Below are 20,751 nucleotides of genomic sequence, written 5' to 3'. Positions count from 1 at the left end.
GCCGGTGTCACTTGTGTGTGTGTGTGACAGGGCTGGCACCTCCTCGGCCCGGGCTGACACGGGGCTGGCACTGCTCTGGCACAGGGCTGGCACTGCACTGGCACCTTCTTGGCCCGGCCTGGCACTGCTGTGGCACTACACTGGCGCCTCCTCAGCCCAGTTTGGCACCTCCTTGGCCCATGCTGGCACAGGGCTGGCACTGCACTGGCACCCGGGGGAGCAGAGCTGCCCTCAGGAGGTGCTGTGGGTGCCCCTGCCCAGCCCCAGCTCCCTCAGGCACACCGGGGTCAGTTCCCTGGGGGGCAGGAGGGGCCCTTCCCCTCCGGGATGGGCTCCAGGGGGTTGGGATGGAGCCAAGGGGGACCCTGGGGAGGGGGAGTCACCCCTGGGGGCTCCTGTGCTGGGAGGGGGAGTCACCCCTGGGGGCTCCTGTGCTGGCACTGGGGGAACTGGGGGTGCTGGGAGGGAGCCCCGATCCAGAGAACTGAGCTGAGCCTGTGCTCAGGAATCCCACAGGACTGGGACCCAGCTGGAGGAAATGGTCCTGGTACTCCAGAAATGCAGATCTGAGCAGAGTGACCTCCAGGGAACTGCAGCCGGGAATTCGGGAATTCTGAGCCCAGCCTCCCTCCGGGGGTTGCTGCCAGGCCTGGGGATGTCCTGGAGCTGAGCTGGGACATTCACCCGGGGCTGGAAGGGCTCAGCCTGGAGCGCAGCCAGCAGCTGTGTCCTCAGCTGGCATGGTGGGAGGCTGGGACGCCGTGTCTAAAACAGCTTGGATTTTGGGATATTGGGATTTGGGAATGCTGTGCCTAGAGCAGCTGGGATTTTGGGATATTGGGATTTGGGGATGCTGTGCTACAGCAGCTGGGATTTTGGGATATAGGGATTTGGGGATGCTGTGCCTGCAGCACCTGGGATTTTGGGATATTGGGATTTGGGGATGCTGTGCCTGCAGTAGCTGGGGTTTGGGATGCAGGGATGTTGGGATGCTGGGGTTTTGGGATGCTGGGATTTTGGGATGCGGGGATTTGGGGATGCTGTGCTACAGCACCTGGGGTTTGGGATGCAGGGATTTGGGTATGCTGGGATTTAGGGATGCAGGGATTTGGATATGCTGGAATTTTCAGATGCAGGGATTTGGGGTGCTGGGATTTGGGGATGCTGGGATGTTGGGATGCAGGGATTTGGGATGCTGGGATTTTGGGATGCGGGGATTTGGGGATGCTGTGCTACAGCAGCTGGGGTTTGGGATGCAGGGATTTGGGATGCTGGGATTTGGGAGATGCAGGGATTTGGGGATGCAGGGATCTGGGATTTTGGGATGTGGGGATTTGGGGATGCTGTGCCTACAGCAGCTGGGGTTTGGGATGCAGGGATTTGGGGATGCTGGGATTTTGGGGTGCTGGGATTTGGGGATGCAGAGATTTGGGATGCTGGGATTTTGGGGTGCTGGGATTTTGGGGTGCTGGGATTTGGGGATGCTGGGATTTTTGGATGCAGGGATTTTGGGATGCTGTATCTACAGCAGTTGGGATTTTGGGATATAGGGGTTTGGGATGCTGTGCCTACAGCAGTTAGGAGTTGGGGATGTAGGGATTTTGGAATGCTGTGCTACAGCAGCTGGGATTTGGGATCCAGGGTTTGGGGATGCTGTGCCTACAGTAGCTGGGATTTGGGATGCAGGGTTTGGGGATGCTGTGTCTACAGCAGGTGGTGTTTTGGGATGCAGGGTTTGGATATGCTGGAATTTTGAGATGCAGGGATTTGGGATGCTGGGATTTTGGGATGCAGGGATTTGAGGATGCTGTGCTACAGCAGTTGGGATTTTGGGATGCAGAGATTTTGGGGTGCTGGGATTTGGGGATGCTGTGCCTACAGCGACTAGGATTTGAGGATGCAAGGATCATGGGATGCTGTGTCTACAGCAGCTGGGACATAGGGATGCAGGGATTTGGAGATGCTGTGCTACAGCAGTTTTGATGCCGTCTTTGGCAGCCCCAGGCTTTCAGGGGTAGCTGCACAAATCACTGAGCAGCTCTGTTTGGGGCCATGTCAAAGGAGGCTCCGGAGTTCAGGGAAAACATCCCAAAAATGCAGGGGGTAAGCACGGGAGAACCGGCGCGCCCAGCGGGCAGCGCTGCTCACACCAGCACGGGACAGCCTGTCCTGCTCGCCCGTCACGGTGGGCCACTGACCCCAAACCACCTGTCCGGGACCTGGAGGACCCAAGCAAGGAAGCAACCAAACCCTTCTGGCAGTGGGAGCACTGAGGGCTTGGAGCTCTTGTCACAAGGACCCATCGAATACATTTATGGACCAGATCCATACCGATGTTCTCCTTCTGTCCCAGGGAAGCTGTGGCTGCCCCATCCCTGGCCGTGTCCAAGGCCAGGTTGGGCGGTGCCTGGAGCAGCCTGGCCCAGGGGAAGATGTCCCTGCCCATGGCAGGGCTGGCACCGGACGGGCTTTAAGGTCGCTCCATCCCAACCCATTGCAGAGCCCCCGGGGCCGGGATGGGGCGGGGCGGGCGCTGGGCAGTGCCAGCAGCTCGTGCTGCCGCCTGCTGTTGGCACCCGGAACTGCAGCTGGGGGCGGCGCATGCGCAGTGACGGTGATTTCCTGTGCTCGCTGCTGCCCTCCGGTGGACAATTCCTGAACTGCAACTCCCGGAGATGAGCGGGTAAAGAGGGAAAATCCCTGATTTGAAAGGAAAAAGAGTTTCCTGAGCGAAACATCAGGATTTTTAATTAAAAAAATGGGTGGTGCTACCTCTGTCCCCTTTTCTCCATTTTATTTTCATCCCTTCTCTTTCTGTTCTTCTTTTTTTCCTCCCAATGCTTCTTCTGTTGCATTGCCTCAAATCAGGAAATTTGGAACAGGCCCCAAACTGATTATTAATCCTTTTTAAATTGCACTGAACAGCCCCTGCCAGCTCCCTCTGCCCTTCCTGCTGCTCCAGACCCTTCCCCAGCTCCATCCCTTCCCTGGTCATGCTCCAGCCCCTCCAGGTCCTTTCTCAGGGTCTGCAGTGAATGAGGAAAAAGGGAGGAACATTTCTCCAGCACCTTTTTGCAGATCGAGGTTTTAAAAATAAAGTTTTGATTTCCCTCTAACAAAAACTCCAGGAACTGCTTTATTTTAGGAAATGAGGCGCTCTGCAGGAGAGGCGTTAAAGGAGCTGGACATGACCCCTGGACATGTCCTGGAACCTGATCCCAAATCCAGGGGTCACTCCTGGATGCCCCAGTGTCCCCCAGACCCCCCGACTCCCAACCCCAGTCCCGCAGTCCTATATCCCCCCTCAAGGTGTCTTGTCAGCCACCCTCAGGACCCTGACTCAAATCCTGGGGTCATTTCCTGACCCCCCCCTCCCCAGTAACCCGTGTGACCCCCAGACTCTCAATCCCACTCCCACAGATCTGTGTCCCCCCTCTTGGTGTTTCCCAGTGTTTCCATTACCCCAATCCCTCTCCCAATCCCTTGTACCCCTCCCAGTGGCCCCATGTCCCCCAGGACCCTGGCCCAAGGTTTGGGGTCCCCAATGGGTCCCACTGTCCCTGTGGCCTCCCCCCCTTACCCCAATCCCACTCTCAGTCCCATGGCCTCCCCAGTGACCCCTGGACCCCGATCCAGTCCCATGGGCCCCCCAAGCGTCCCCCATCACCCCACTGCCACTCCCATGGTCCTGTGTCTCCCATCGCTGGCCCCCAGACCACCCCAGCACCCCAGTCCCTGTTCTGTGACACCCCCAGTGCCCCCCCAGACCCCAATCCCACTGTCCCACAAGGGTCCCCAGCCCCTGATACTGAAATCGGACAGAGTGAAAGTCCCTGATGGAACTGGAGGTATCAGAAAGCCGGAACTCTTGATCAGCTCGGACTCACAGCAGATCTCTCCTGGTCCTGCAGCTCAGGGGGGGCTTTGCCACAGGGTCTTTATCCACCACAATTACAAATATTTATGAAAATGTGTCTCCTACCTAATACAGAAATAGCACTTTTCCCATAAATAATCTGCATGGCTCTGCCTCTGTTAGGAAATAATTTTTATTGCGCTACAGAGTCATAAAAATGGGGTGTCAGAGTTTGTTTTCACTGAGTGCCCCAATATCCCACATGACCTTGCCTCAAACTTTCGCTTTGAGCAGTCGCTGCTCCTTCTGTGGTACAGAACTTGCCAAAAACCCCTCACTGCATTTCCCTTTATCTCTTTCTCCACAGGTTACAGCCACCTTTGCCCCGCTGTGTTTTTACCTGTTCATCTTTAAGCTGTACCCAGCACCATTAAGGGATGTAAAACTTTCTATTCTCTCTCTTATTGCTCAGCCCCCAGGACCCCACTCCCACCGTCCCATGTCCCCCCAGTTGCCCCCAGTCCCACTCCCCAGTGCTCACTGAGTTGCAGTCACGCCTCAGATACCAACTGGGGTCCCCTCTCAGATGCCATCTGCGGAGGATCAGCAATGGGACATCACGCCACGATCAATATGACCAAGTGAAGTCAAATTTATTGCAAGAACAAAATGTATTTATGCTTTGTTCTACTGTTCATGCGCCTCAAGCTAATACATGATTGGTTTAGCCTGGCTGTGCACGCGTCTCAAGCCTTCAGCTCATTGTTCAGTCTTCTTTCTTCATGCATCTCATTGTGGTTTATTGTTTTCCCTTCAGGCACTCTGCTGTGGTTTTTTGCTCCGTCTTCTTAGCCCGCCCCACATCCTGGACTTGTTTTTCTCCTGAGTAGGCTCTTCCTGTTTTTGAGCTATCGGGGACAATGAGAAATTCTGCTCCGTCCCTTTACAGGCTGCTTGGGCACTGTGTCCGTTTTCCTGCAAAATTCCCTCAACAGACATCCCTGTGGGCACCTTGAGCCTGGGGATGATCTCTTGGGGGAGTGCCTGGGTGCCTGAGCTGAGCTGAGCTGCCCCAAGGCGTGGCCGTTCTACAACCCAGGGCACACCAGCCTGGGGGCTGACAAATCCCTGTGGGAAACAGACTTGCAATAAAGCGGCACGAGAGGTTCCTTTGTATTCAAACCCATCACCTCCAGGCATCACTGGAAGAGGAAACACTCCTGGGGATTACCGGCAAATGGATTTTCTGAGCTACCATGCCAACATGGGCTCAGGTATCTCCTGGTGTTGGTGGATCCCTTCTTGGAGGTCCAGAACTTCTCCTGCCACACCAATAAGGCCAGGGAAGTCACCCAGGCACTCCCCCAAGAGATCATCCCCAGGCTCAAGGTGCCTGCAGGGATGGCATCTGATAGGGGACCCCAAGTGGTATCTGGGGTGTGGCAACAACTCAGTGAGCAGTGGGGAGTGGGACTGGGGGAAACTGGGGCAACGTGGGACTGTGGGATTGGGGTCCTGGAGGGTGAACAATAAGAGAGAGAATAGAAAGTTTGAGTTGTCCTGAAGGTGCTGGATAGGGCTTAAAGATGAACAAGCAAAAAACAATAAAAGGATGTAAAAGTGTGTGCAGCAGGGCAAAGGTTGCTGTAACCTGTGGAGAAAGAGATAAAGGGCACTCCAGTAATGTTTTTTTGCCAAATTCTGTAACACAGAAGGAGCAGTGTCTACCAAAGGTGAAAGTTCAAGGTGAGGTTATCTGGCACACTGGGGCACTCAGTGAAAACCTCACTGAGTAAACTCATTTTTACGACTCTCCAGGACCATAAAAGGATTTCAAGAAAGAGGTGGAGCCATGCAAATTATTGCTAGGAAATGTGCTGTTTCTGTACAAGGTGAGGGACACATTATAACGAATATTTGCAATTGTGGTGGATAAAGACCCTGTGGCAAAGTCCCCTGTGACCTGCAGGACCAGGACAGATCCACTGTGAGTCTGAGCTGATAAAGAATTCAGTCTTTATGCTACCTCCAGTTCCATCAGGGAGTTCACTCCGGCTGATTTTGGTATCGGGACTGGGGGGACTCTGGGGGGACACTTGCAGGGGGACACGGGACTGAGGGAATGGGATTGGGGTGCTGGGTGGACACTGGGGGAGTCACAGGTCAGGGATTGGGGTAATGGGGGGCTCTGGGGGAAAATGAGGGGGGACACGGGATGGTGAGAGTGGATTGGGGTCATGGGGGGGCTGGGAGACACAGTGGGGGCAGAGGGTGATGCCTGGATTTGGGTTGAGGCTCTGGGGTGACACCAAAGGAACTGGGGAAGGAGAGTGGGATTGGGGTCTGGGGATGAGCCGAGGGGGACACCGGGGGCCTCAGGGAGTGACCCCAGGATTTGAGGGGACTTGTATTCATGGGAGTAGGATTGGGCTTCTGGGGGGCCAGGAGGACACGGTACTGTGGGATTGGGGCTCCTGGGGCTGGGGGACATTGGGGAGGGATAAGTAACCCCAGGATTCGGGATCAGGGAGCCCAGACATGCCCAGGGCTCTGCTGGCCAGGAGTGCCTCCCTTCCCCCTGGGCTGACCCCACTCCCCGGCCCAGTCCCTCACTGATGAACCCTCCCCGTGTCTCCCCTGTGTCCCCTCTGTGTCCTCCAGTGTCCACACCGGTCCCTGTGGCCTCTCCCTGCCATGGCCCCCCTGGCTCAGACCCTGGCACTGCTGGCAATGGCCGTGGCCACCACGGGCATCGAGGTGGTGCCCCTGGACATGGCCCAGGACTCCTTCGATGACCAGTACCAGGGCTGCGGCCCTGCCATGACTGAGGCATTGCCAGCCCTCAACCGCTCCGAGTTTGAGCAGAACCCTCTCTTTGCCCAGGCCTGGACTAAGGCCACAGCTGAGTGGCAGAGTCTTGGGTCCCCTGTGTCCCCTCTGTCATCCCCAGCCCAGGCCATCGCCCTCGTGGCCTTCACGATGGATGACCTGTACAGAGAGTTCAACGCAGCCGTGCGCACGGCCGGGCGCTCCAGGCAGGAATACCGGGACAACTTCCACTTCAAAACGCTGCATTTCCTGCTGACCCAGGCCCTGGCGACACTGAGGGTCACTCGGGGACCAGAGTGTCACAACGTGTACTGGAGGGTGAGCAGGTACCAGTTCAAGGCACAGCCCGGTGACATCGTCCGGTTCGGTCGATTCATGTCGGTGTCAGAGAATGAAACAACTGACAAGATATTTGGGAATGGCACGGTGTTCCAGGTGCATACGTGCCATGGGGTGGGAATCCAGCAATTCTCCAAGTTTCCTAACAAGACGAAGGTGCTGATCTCACCCTTTGAGACCTTCGAGGTCATCAAAGTCAGCCAGGAAGTAGACAGGACGAGGATCCACCTCCGCACCAACGAGAACTTCAGCAGATACAACTGCGAGTGGCTGGAAGGTGACATTGCAGGTGACAGCCTGGGGCAATGGGGACACCCACTGTGGCCCATAAGAAGGCACAGGGACAATGAAACTCACAGGGCATGGGGGACAGGGACATAGGCCCCCAGTGTGTGGAGATAGGAACACCCACTGCTAGGAACAAGGACAGGGGTTCCCTGTGCTGGGGACACTCACTGGGGGTGGGGGGACAGCGACACCCAGTGCTGGGGACACCCACTGTGGACAGGGCACACCCATGACAGGGCACAGGGGGTGGGGACACTCACTGAGAGTTTGGGGACAGGGACAGCCCATGCTGGGCACAAGGAGAGGGAAAGCCAGTGCTGGGGACACTCACTGGATGTGGTGAGAAACCAAGTGCTGGGGGCACCCACTGTGGCCATGGGGACACCAGGATAAGGCACGGGGGACAATGACACTCACTGGGCATGGGGGACACCCAGTGCTGGGGACACCCACTGCGGACAGGGAATACCCACGACAGGGCACAGAGGGTGGGGACACTCAGTGAGAGTTTGGGGACAGGGACAGCCCATGCTGGGCACAAGGAGAGGGAAAGCCGGTGCTGGGGACACTCACTGGATGTGGTGAGAAACCAAGTGCTGGGGGCACCCACTGTGGCCATGGGGACACCAGGATAAGGCACGGGGGACAATGACACTCACTGGGCATGGGGGACAGCGACACCCAGTGCTGGGGAGAGCCACTGTGGACAGGGAATACCCACGACAGGGCACAGAGGGTGGGGACACTCAGTGAGAGTTTGGGGACAGGGACAGCCCATGCTGGGGACGCCAATCTCGGGACACCCATTGTGGGCACGGGGACAGGAATGTCCATGACAGGCACCGGGATGGGGACCCCCACATCTGGGAGGAGACAGGGAAACACCAGCCAGGGGACAGCAGGGACAGAGACAGGGATGTCCCCATTCCGATCCTGTGCCTCCCCACCAAAGGGGATGAAGACGTCGAGATGGCTGCCACACACACCCAAGGACAAAAGACTTAGTCCTAACGTTAATGTTAGTTTTTGCTAGGTACTTAACTAAACTGAATAACAATGAAAAAGCAAGTCTGTGCCGCTCTAAAGACAGGGGGAGGAAAATACAGAGGGATTACAAAACCAGAAATTAAACAGTGAACATGCCAAATAAAGAAAACACACTACAACACCCAGACACCCCCTGTCACCAGCCATGGCACCCCCTGACTTCCCCTATCCCTGTCACCCCTAAGCCCACCATGACCTCGCTGGTGCCTGTAGCCCATCACTGGTCACCTCATGGCCCCCATCTCTCCTGTCACCCCTAATCCCCCATTATGGTCCTCCCCCACCCCCTCACTCCCCCCATGATCCCCCTGACGTCCGTCTATTTGTCTGCCAGGTGACAGCGCCCCCAGGGCTCCCTTCCACGTTGGAGGACTCCTCCTGGCCACCACAGCCCTGGCAGTGGCCACTGGGATCCTCTGAGCCACGAGGCCACCACAGCCTCCAAGGTCACTGCGGCCACCCCGATCACCAAGACCACCATGACCCCCAGAGGAACGAGGCCACCAAGGCTACCAAGGCCACCACTGCCACTCTGGCCACCTTGGCAGCTATTGCCACCATGAGGTCACTGTGGCCACCATTGTCGCCGTGGCACTGCGGCCACCACAGCCACCCTGGCCACCATGTTTTGTTTTAGGGGGGTTGGGGGTTGTGTCTAATCCGCCTCCTTATTATGGGGTGTTAGGATTGGTTGTAGCGGCTGTTGCGGGGTGTGGTTGATTAGTGAGTTTGGGGGTTTCTTTTGTATCTTTGGTGCTTGTTATGGTTTATTTAGGGGGGATGTTATTTAGTGTTTGTTTATTCAGTGTTGTTGGCAGAGGATCCTTATCCTGAAGCTTGGGCTAGCTGGGGGGCTTGTTGGTTCTGGTTTTAGGACAGGTTTGGTTTTTTGTGGTGGGGCTTGCTATAGGGGGTGTGCTGGGACTGTTAGTGGACGAGGGGACGGTGAATAATGGGGGTCTGTTGTTGATTTGGTCAGATTTTAGTGGGGTGCCTTTGCTTTATTCAGAGGGGGTGGGGTTGCTTTTAATTGGGGGCTGAGGGTTGTTGTTGAGTCTGTTTGTGGTGCTGGAACTTGTGCGAGGGTTATCTTGAGGGGCAATTCAGGCTCTTTGGGGTGGGGGGTCAGGAAGCAGTTTAGCTTAAAATGCCAGCTTTAGGAGTTGGAGATGGAGGTTTGAGTCCTTTCTTCCTGAAGTAGTGGGGTGACAGTAAGGTAAATCTAAGAAGGGGTTTAGTCTTCAACCTTTGGCTTACAAGTGCAATGTTTTTATAAATTATTAGAGTTAATTAGAGTGTGAGTAGTTTGTTTTCTAGGGCAGCCACAATGGGGAATAAAACTAGAATGATTGTGAAGCAGGTGGATGGGGCTAGGAGGCCAATAATGATGAATGGGTGTTCCACTGGTTGGCTGCCCACAAAGGTTAGGATGAGGACGTTAGCAACTAGGGTTCAGAAGAGGATTTGTGATAGAGGGCAGAAAGTTATTGATCGTAGTTTTGATGTGTGGGAGCATCCCCAGTGCTTCCTTCCAACTCGGAGGACTCTTCCTGGTCACCACAGCCCTGGCAGTGGCCACTGGGATCCTCTGAGCCACGAGACCACCACGGCCTCCAAGGTCACTGTGGTCACTGTGGCAACCGTGGCCACCACGGCCTCCAAGGTCACTGTGGTCACTGCGGCAACCGTGGCCACCACGGCCTCCAAGGTCACTGTGGTCACTGCGGCAACCGTGGCCACCACGGCCTCCAAGGTCACTGTGGTCACTGCAGCAACTGTGGCCACCACGGCCTCCAAGGTCACTGTGGTCACTGCGGCAACCATGGGCACCATGAGCACCAAGGTCACTGTGGTCACTGCGGCAATCATGGTGTTATGAATAAGAAGCTTGACTAGGCCAAAATTCAAGCAGCAATCAATTTTTTATTTAATATGGTAAAGTATGAGCAATACAGCGCTGGGTACACTGGGGAAAGTTTTCCCTCCAACTGCACACCGATAATTGATGGTTACAGGTATTTATAGGGGTACTCATCAGGTTTTTTTTAACAGTTTCTATTTCAAATGTTTACTCATCAGCAATTTTTATTCCAAATTATTACATCACAATTCTATACACTATTGGGATTTTAATTTCTCAGGATGCATTTTCAAAGGAGTATCCCCAGATGGTGATGGTCCAGTTTCCGAAAGAAGAAAGACGAATCCCATCTGGTGGAGTCCAGCTCCCCAGATGTGTCCACCTTTTAATTGCAGAGGCTATAAATCTAACAACAGTGATGTCCAGCTTCTCTTTGGTCGAAACCATAAATCCTTGAGGTGATGTTCATCTTCCTTTCTCAAGCTGTTTTTCTCTGCTTCAATACGGCGTGAGATAAGCATATTTCCTATATATATATTCTAAAGCTATAGTTTCAAGGATGCAAGTAATATTCTAAAATTATACTTCAAAAGATTATTATTGCAGAGCTTTTTATGGATAAATGCAAGCAAAAAGCAACATCCTTAACACCTTAATTCCAATGCCCCTAAATCAACCAGAGTTAATTGCAAACAAAAGATCGGTTCAAAGGCTTTTTCCATGCTTTATTTTCATCAGTTATTATTAGAATTCGCAACTATCCCATTGTCGATGTCCACACATTTCACATTCGCAAGTACACACTTTGCCTGTTTGTACCTGACACGAAACACAGCTTTGCATCTCACAGTCCCCCCCCTGCTTGTATAAATTTTCATTGATCTTACTCATTTGTGTCTGGGCTTCAAATCTGGATAAAACTTTGGAAGCTTTCTCTTTTTGGTCTCTTTTCTTTAATTTCATTATTTTGGTTATCTTAGCTCTTTTCTCAGATCGACCAACTTCTCCGGTAGCCAATTCCGAGTCGGTTACTGCAATCTGCATGCTTTGGATAACTGAGTAGATTAGTCGGAAAAACATGGAATAAGGCAAGGGAGAAACAATAACCCAGCCAATGAGCACAATATCAGGAACCCTATTTTCTTCCACCAAGCTCCTCCTCCAAGCATCTGGTCCCACCATGAGGCTTGAAGAATGGAATTCCATTTTTGGACAGGGACATGAGCCACCCTTTTGATCTCTGCTGCCAAACCCCGGGTGGTTTCTCGGTGATCACCAATCTCAACGCAGCATTCTGACTCATTGAATTTCCCACACACTCCCCCTTCTTCGGCCAGCAAATAGTCCAAGGCTATTCGATTCTGATACACAAAAGCCCGCACCTGAGTGTGCTGCCGGCTTAACAAGTCCAGGGCCTCTGAGGAGTGATTTGAGACTACCTCTACCACTGCTTGCAGTCTGATCAACCTATTCAACAGGTAAATTGGGGTCCTATATCCCCAGCTTCTGTCTTGAGCCCAAGTGTCTGGCCCATAATAATCTATTATTCTTTCTGCCGGCCACTCTTCTTCTCCCCATTTTTGGTCCCCTCCTGCCCTTGGAAACTCCAGTTTCAATTCTGTTTTTTCCCTGTTAAGGTTTTCATATAAGGGTGCTCCTAACAGGTTACTCTTGGACTTTGGTAGTACAAAGAAGGAGGGTTGTATAATCCCTAAAGTACAGGATCCTTTCCATCTATGGGGCAGTTCACTGTAAGCTTTTTGCCCACAAATCCAATAGATACCATTTGGGGCTTTCCATGGGTCATTTACACTCTCAGGTTTTTCCCAGTACATTCTTAGCGTCTCCAGGGATTGGTAAGGGTTAGCTCCAGGACTTTTATGCCAGCACAACTTTGTTTTGTTGTTCCATTCACAATTTTTCTCTTTATTTAAGCTCCAGTATCCAGCAGGAGGTGTTGGCTGCCAAGTTCTAGCATTATTGTTTGAATTCACGGCTAAAGTAGACATGCAGGGAGTATACCCTACCACTTCAGTATATTTTCTCCCCTCTCTGCTGATGCAAACTGTCCCAATTATTCGATGATTCAAAATGTATCCCTCAGGCCGCTTCAATGTTTTGGAAATTTGAGTATGGTTCTATTTTAGGAATTGCTCTGGAGCTAGACCCTCCCTTCTCCATGGCCACTTTTTGGCTGATTATAATCCCCCACAAATCCAACAGTTGGATAACTCTAATTCTGTGGCAATTTCTTGCATTAGATCTACAAAAAGGTTCTTATTTGAAGTCAGAAAACCCCAATCACCATATTGCTGTTCTAACTGTTTGTATTTTTCACTCAATTTCTTTAGCCTTTCTTGTTCTGCCCATTTCTTTTTTGCTGCTGATTCTTGCTTTTGTAATTTTTGAGTCATTTGTTTTATTTTACTCTCTGGGTCTCTTCCTTCTCTGTCCCTTGCTAAACAAAAGAATTTGGCACATCGCAGACAAATTCGTTCATCATCATCTTTAAGAAGGTTGGTTAACACGGGTCCATCATCGATAGAAACCTTCAGTCCACGTTTTAAATTTTCTCCAACCCAGTATAATTTTCCACCCATAGTGCACATCTTTAATTGGTTATGGTCATAGCACACTTCACTAACATGGGAATGTGCCATGAACATTGATTCCATTTTTCCCCCGAACCAGACAGTGCGATTGCATTTGTCACAGACAGCTGGAGCCATAGGCTCTGATCCTGCAGCTCGCTCGTGGATTCTGTGGAGTTCGGGAGTGAGGCTATGGTAGCTATATGCCTGGGAGGCAATGATCAATACAGTGGGAATAATCCTCAAGGGGTTTATCTCTCTACCTCTCTCAGGGCCCCTTGGGTTGCATCCAAGGGCCGAGATGTAGATCTTCTCGGTAGCAGAGTTTATACCTTCGGATTTAGTCACTGATATTCTCCGTTTCATTTTTGCCTTTTGCCTCATGAGCCTTCAGATCTCTATTTATCGTGGTTGTGGTCCGATTCTTTTTAATTTATTGGCCCCTGAGTTCGGGGGATGTGCGACTGCAATAGGGTTGGTGTATGTGCCTCCCCCTCTTCCAGCGATACTCGGCTTCCTGCCACTCTTTTGCTTTAATTTGATATTCGTCCGGTATCCAATTGCCCTTGTCACACTCTACTTTTTCTAATTTGGCCTTTGGTACTTCCTGCAAATCAATTCCTGCTCTTGTTCCGTGTACCCAGGTTCTCCACCAATCTTTATCTCCTGTTTTAATATATCCTTTCCTTACTGCAGCTCACAAAGTTTTATCAGTTTCTTTCTCTATTTCTTTCATACAATTACAGCAGAGAGCATTAGGGATCTGTCCCCTTGGTAGGTTTGCATACCAAAATTCTTCACGCTCTATACACTTAAAAGAACCCCATGGATAACACTTACAGTTTGGAGTAGCACATTCTACCTCTCGTGAGTACAATTGGTTTTGCAGCTTAAGGTAGGAGTGTTTTCGTGACATACATCAATCCCTTTTTAACTTGATTTTCAGTTCTCCGGGAGTAGATGCAATTCTCCGCTGGGATCCAGCAGGCGTCTCTGTCGCTGGTTCCGTCTCTGTCGCTGGTTCCACTGCTCCTTTGACCCGCGACGCGTGGGTCCAACCTTTTTCCGCAGTTCGGACAGCTCGATCAGTGGTCAGCAGAGTTAAATATGGACCTTCCCACCTAGGAGAAAAACTCTCTTCCTTCCAGCTTTTAATCAGCACCCCGTTCACCCGGTTTTATTTGATGTATGCTAAATCCGAGAGGGGCTGATTGAGCAATTACCCCTTTCTCCCTTAGTTCTAGGACATGTTGTCCCATCTTCTGGATGTATTTTTGAATAGTCATATCGGCTATGACTACTGATGTGTGGGGTACTTCCTGGGAATAAGGCATTCCATAAAGCATCTCATATGCAGAAAGTCCCGTATCTGCATTTGGAAGTGTCCTTATATTAAGCAATGCTAAAGGTAAACATTTTACCCATGACATTTGGGTCTCAATCATTAATTTTGTTAACTGCTGTTTTATTGTTTGGTTCATTCTTTCTACCTTCCCAGAGCTCTGGGGGTGCCAAGGTGTGTGATATTCCCAGGAAATCCCCATGGCTTGTGTTACTCCTTTTATGATGCTGGAAGTAAAGTGGGAGCCCTGATCAGAATCAATGGCCCTGATAACCCCAAATCGAGGAATGATTTGTTCCAACAATATTTTAACCACAAACTTCGCCATGGCTGGGGCAGCCGGGTAGGCCTCCACCCAATGAGTTAGTTGATCTACTAATACTAACAAGCATTTCCATCTGCCCACCCTTGGTAATTCAGTATAATCCACCTGAACCCTTTCAAATGGTCGGTAGGCTATTTTTCTACCACCGGTTGGAGCTTGACTCATTACCTTTTTGTTAACCTTTTGACATGTCAAAACCCCTGTGTTATTTGTTTCGCTATTTCAAAAATTCCAATACATCCATAATATTTTTAAAAATGATCACACATTGTTCCCCAATGAGTATGTTGGTGTAACTGGCTTAGAATCCTTCTAGCACAAGCTTTAGGTAAAATCTCTCTCCCATCTGACAGTACCCATTTTCCCAGCTCTTTCTTAGCTTCTAATCTTTTTATACCTTCCTCCTCTTGAGTACTGTAACTTTTTGGCAGCTCCTCTTCAATTTCCGCTGTAGTGTTCAGCTGGATAGTTTATTTTAATTTACAGGCTGCATCCTTAGCAGCTTGGTCAGCTGTGTTGTTTCCTCTTGCTAAGTGGCTTGGCCCTCGTTGATGACCTCTTACATGTACTACAGCTATTCTCTTAGGCCCTTTCAGGGCTTCAAGCACTCTGATTATTAACTCCTGATGGATCAGTTTCTTCCCTTGAGTGTTTATCAAACCTCTTTCCATCCAGATTTTTCCAAATGTGTGTACAATTCCAAAAGCATATTTTGAGTCAGTGTAAATAGTCCCCACCTTATCTTTTAAAAGTTCTAAAGCTTGGTATAAAGCAAATAATTCACAAGCCTGAGCTGACCAGCTAGCACTTATTTTTCCTCGTTCTATTACAGACAGATTTTCTCCTTCTACAATAGTGTATCCTGAATTTCTTTTCCCTTCTATCACCCTTGACGAACCATTGAAAAAATATTTTTCCCCACTAGATAGCTCTGTCTCACTTAAATGTGGTCTCACTTTTGTTTGTAATTCAATTAATTGCACACAGTTATGATCAAGCTCTTCAGCTGGCTCCCCATAGAGAAATTGAGCGGGGTTCTGAGCCCGAGTGACCTTAAGTTCCAGTTCAGGGGAATGTATCAAGATAGCTTCATACTTTAAAATCCGGCTATCAGTGAGCCATTTCTCTGCTTTTCGATGCAATATGCTTCTGACATTGTGAGGGTATATACTGCTAAGGGAGCTCCAAATGTAACTTTCTTTGCTTCCTCTACCGGAAGGGCTGTTGCTATTATAGCTTGTAAACATATTGGCCATCCCCATCTAACAGGGTCCAGTAATTCTGAATAATACCCCACCGGCTTTTTGTCTCCTCCCCAGTCCTGGGTGAGCACTCCATAAGCAGTTTGCTCAGCAGTACTTACAAATAATTGAAAAGGTTTATCTAAGTTAGGTAGGCTGAGTACTGGGGCTTGAATTAGAGCATCTTTCAAATTCTTAAATTGTTTTTCATCCTCCTGGTTCCATTTCATTGTATTGACTATTAGTTTTTCATACAAAAATTTCACCTTTTGACTATATCCATCTATCCATTGTCTACAATACCCCAGTAACCCTAAGGGTTGTCGTACCTCCCTTTTGGTATTAGGTGGAGGTAGACTTAGGATTCCCGATATTCTCTCAGGATCCAATTTCTTTGTTCCTTTACTCAGCCAGTGACTTAGATATTTCACTTCCTCTTCAGCAAATTGTAACTTAGCCCTTGAAACCTTTGGGCCTTTCTTTCCCAAGAAATTCAACAGACTGATTGTTGCTTCTCTCACTTGCTCCTGATTCTCTCCTGCAATTAATAGATCGTATTGTACTAGTTTAGTTCCTTCTGGTCTTTCAAAATCCTGTAAAATTCTTTCTAAAGCCTGACCGAAAAGATTTGGGGATTCAGTAAAGCCCTGTGGAAGTACCGCCCACCTTAACTGTTGTTTTCTCCCTGTGTCTGGATCTTGCCACTCAAAGGCAAAATAGTCCCTGCATCCCTCCTCTAAAGGACAGGACCAAAAGGCATCTTTCAAATCCACTGCACTATACCAGGTATAGTCAGAGGAAACCTGACTTAGTAATGTATAGGGGTTAGCTACCACAGGAAACCTTGTGCCTGTTCGTTGATTAACAGCCCTTAGGTCTTGGACTACACGGGAGCTGCCGTCACTTTTCTTCACAGGGATTATGGGAGTATTGTGGGGTGACAGACATTCTTCTAACTTGCCCTGCTTTAAGAGTTCTTCAATCACTGGCTTCAGCCCTTGCATGCCATCTCGTGGAATAGAGTATTGTCTCACTCTTATAGGAAACTCGGGGTTTACAATGGTGATTTTTAAGGGCTCTATATCCAATTTACTGATCTCCCCAGGAGTGGACCAGACACCAGGGCATATTTTACTCTCATCCTGCTCTGTCAATTTGTACAGCTGTACCGTTAGTTGATCATGTTAGGGTTGGATGCCAATTTTTGACGAAAGAATCAGGTCTCTCCCCAAAAGATTGCATTCTGCTTCTGAAACTAGTAATAGATCACTAATATCCACTTTTCCCTTTGCTTCAATTAATACTTGTTCAATAATGGGAACCTTAAAGGCCTCCCCTTTTGCTCCAATTACTTGAGCTGTTTTCCTGCTGATTTTGCATCCTTTTGGTAATCTTTGCACTGTTGATCTTTCAGCACCTGTATCTACTAAAAAGGTGAATTCTTCACCTTCGGGACCCATTCTTAATTTTATCAAGGGCTCTTGCGATGGTCTGGTCCCTAATAAATAGAGCCCCTGACACCATTAATTCTGGTCAAACAGTTTTTGATCTGCCTCCCGTTTCTTGCAAAACCTTTTAACATGTCCTTCCTTACCACAGTAAAAGCAGGTAGGTTTTTTAGAACCTTCACCTGTTACTTTTCTCATGGTTTTTTAGCATTCCCTGAAGATGCACCACCATTCTGTACTTCCTTTACCGCAGCCACAAAGACCTCAGCTTTGGCTTTGGCCTTTTCTTCATCTCTGCAAATATAAATTCTCTGTGCTTCCCTTAACAATTCTTGCAAACCTCTCTCTTGCCAACCGTCTAACTTTTCAAGTTTCCTTCTTATATCCTCCCAGGACTTGGCCACAAACTGAGTTTTGATTAATGCTTCCCCCACTGCTGTATCAGGATCTAATCCCGAATACATTTGTATACTCTTCCTTATCCTTTCTAACCAATCTGTGGGTGACTCATCATTCCCCTGATGTTCATTCAGGGCCTTGCTAATATTTTGCCCTCTGGGGACTGCTTCTCTGGTTCCCTGAATAATTATATTCCTGAGATCCACCATATTCTGCCTGTCCTGGTCATTGTTATGGTCCCAGTTAGGGACTGCCAGGGGCCATTTCATTTCTCTTAAAGGTCCCTGCTGGTGGTCCCTATCCCAAATTCTCATGCCAGCCTGTCTTATCAGCTGCCTCTCCTCTGCTGTAAATAAAATACCTAAAATTGACTGAATCTCTGTCCAGGTGTAAATACTGGGTCTTAGAAACTGATCTAACCTTTCAGACACTCCCAGGGGATCTTCAAGTAACCTTCCCATTTCTTTTTTAAAAGCCCTTACATCCCCCGTGTTCAGGGGTGCTGACACATACCCGATGACTGGTCTCCCTTGATTTCCTACTAATGGTACTTCCCTCAATGGGTACAGCTGCCCCCCCTTCCCTTCTTCATTGCTATCCCCACTGCTTTCTGCTCGTGCCCTTTCCTGGCTTCTTGTTCTGTGTGCTGGTGGTGAATCAAGTATTGGGAGCGGAGCCACCGGGGCTTGTGGCAATGGGAGCGGAGCCACCGTGGCTTGTGGCAGGGGCAGTGGAACCACCGGGGCTTGTGGCAGCAGCAGCGTAGCCACCGGGGCTTGTGGCAATGGGAGCGGAGCCACCAGGGCTTGTGGCAATGGGAGCGGAGCCACCGGGGCTTGTGGCAGGGGCAGTGGAACCACTGGGGCTTGTGGCAATGGGAGCGGAGCCACCGGGGTTTGTGGCAATGGGAGCGGAGCCACCGGGGCTTGTGGTGCAGGGGGTGCTGGAATGGGTGCAAAGGGTGCTGGGTTAGGTGCTGGATGAGGCACCTCTGCCAGTGCAGCTGGCTGTGGTAGATAAGGGTGGGGAGGTTATCTAAGGGTTCCCACTGATCCCTTTTCTTTTTGGTTTTTAATGCAAACAGGGGAGTAGGCCAGGACCCATGCCATAAAGCAGCATAATTGCTTTCTTCTTGGTTAATAGGGTTCTTTTTATTTACATAGGCATTCAAGGCCTTACAGATCCACCCTTCAGATGACCCGTGCATTGGCCAGTATAAATGATCAGGTTGTATAATTTCCTTAGTCCATTCTACCATACAATATTGTATCATTTTCTCTTTACTTTTTCCTCTCCTGGATTCACATTTGTCCCACAATTTTAACATTACCCCAAGGGGGCTGTCCTGGGGTATATCTGGCAAAATGCTCCCTCTTTTTCCAGTACTTTCAGTACCTTTATTTTCCTGCTGGTTTATACCAGCTCCTGGGTATTTGCTCTGGCATTGACCCATTTTTCCACCGAACGGGTGTACCCTCACTCGCTCTGACCTCACTCCTTCAGACCTTAGTCCTTTCTTGTCAGGAATTTCCTTAATAACAAGTCCCTTCTAACGCCTCCCGCCTCTGATTCTCTACCGGGAAAAGAAAACAAATTCCTCTCCGTAACTATTATCTTCTCTCACCACCCCCAACCTTTTACATACAGAGAATCCTTTTCCACACACTTTGTTCTTTCACCTGCCGTGCCCCTCGCGGGGTAGCGAAACCAAGGTTAGAAAAACTCCTCACTCGTGTGGTGACTAGGTCACGTCTCATACACACACCATTCACACTCTCACACACCTACAACCACCCGTTCTCATCCCACCAAACCAAGCGATACTCACAGCCTCCTTTTCTCACCTGGGTCTTCGTGCACGAGTTTTTACAGGTGAATTTACTGCAGTCTACTCCGGGAGCTCAAAACTCTTTGCTCATAATTTACCTTATGGATTTCCTCTTCCCTGAAAGATTCCCCCGTCACTCAGGGCCACCGGAGGCAGAAGCCTCCAAGGTGGGGCGCCTCCCCGAGATCAGGAGTCTCCCTCAATGGATTTGGAAATTCCCAGCCAACGTACCAAATCTCTTATGAATAAGAAGCTTGACTAGGCTAATATTCAAGCAGCAATCAATTTTTTATGTGGTAAAGTATGAGCAATACAGCGCTGGGTACAGTGGGGGAAATTTTCCCTCCAACTGCACACCAATAATTGATGGTTACAGGTATTTCTAGGGGTACTCATCAGGTTTTTTGTAACAGTTTCTATTTCAAATGTTTACTCATCAGCAATTTTTATTCCAAATTATTACATCACAATTCTATACGCTATTGGGATTTTAATTTCTCAGGATGCATTTTCAAAGGAGTATCCCCAGATGGTGATGGTCCAATTTCCGAAAGAAGAAAGACGAATCCCATCTGGTGGAGTCCAGCTCCCCAGATGTGTCCACCTTTTAATTGCAGAGGCTATAAATCTAACAACAGTGATGTCCAGCTTCCCTTTGGTCGAAACCATAAATCCTTGAGGTGATGTTCATCTTCCTTTCTCAAACTGTTTTTCTCTGCTTCAATACGGCGTGAGATAAGCATATTTCCTATATATATATTCTAAAGCTATAGTTTCAAGGATGCAAGTAATATTCTAAAATTATACTTCAAAAGGTTATTGTTGCAGAGCTTTGTATGGATTAAATGCAAGCAAAAAGCAACATCCTTAACACCTTAATTCCAATGCTCCTAAATCAACTTGCAAACAAGAGATAGGTTCAAAGGCCTTTTCCATGCTTTATTTTCATCAGTTATTATTAGAATTTGCAACTATCCCATTGTCGATGTCCACACATTTCACATTCGCAAGTACACACTTTGCCTGTTTGTACCTGACACGAAACACAGCTTTGCATCTCACAGTGGCCACTGGGATCCTCTGAGCCACGAGACCACCACGGCCTCCAAGGTCACTGCGGCCACCCCGATCACCAAGACCACCATGACCCAACGAGGCCACCAAGGCTACCAAGGCCACCACTGCCACTCTGGCCACCTTGGCAGCTATTGCCACCATGAGGTCACTCTGGCCGCCATTGCCACTGTGGCACTGCAGCCACCACAGCTACTGTGGCCACCATGGTCACAGAAGCCACCAAGGCCACTGTGGCCACCATGATCACCTAGAATCCCTCAGCTACGAAGTTACAACAGCC

The 20,751-nt window shown here is 49.7% G+C and overlaps 1 protein-coding gene across 1 annotated transcript; it reads left to right on the top strand.

The window, feature by feature from the left end:
- The first annotated feature begins 6,550 nt into the window (after positions 1-6,550).
- LOC136570899 (erythroblast NAD(P)(+)--arginine ADP-ribosyltransferase-like) lies at positions 6,551-8,779 on the top strand. The gene is made up of 2 exons (XM_066571306.1): positions 6,551-7,301; positions 8,694-8,779. Exons 1-2 carry the CDS (start codon positions 6,551-6,553, stop codon positions 8,777-8,779), a joined length of 837 nt encoding a protein of 278 aa, XP_066427403.1.
- The last annotated feature ends 11,972 nt before the right edge of the window (positions 8,780-20,751 follow it).

Source organism: Molothrus aeneus, unplaced genomic scaffold (genome assembly GCF_037042795.1).
Source record: "Molothrus aeneus isolate 106 unplaced genomic scaffold, BPBGC_Maene_1.0 scaffold_43, whole genome shotgun sequence".
Classification (NCBI taxonomy): domain Eukaryota; kingdom Metazoa; phylum Chordata; class Aves; order Passeriformes; family Icteridae; genus Molothrus; species Molothrus aeneus.
The sequence above is the reverse complement of the archived record's forward strand: the minus strand, read 5'-3'. Positions and strand labels throughout refer to the sequence as shown.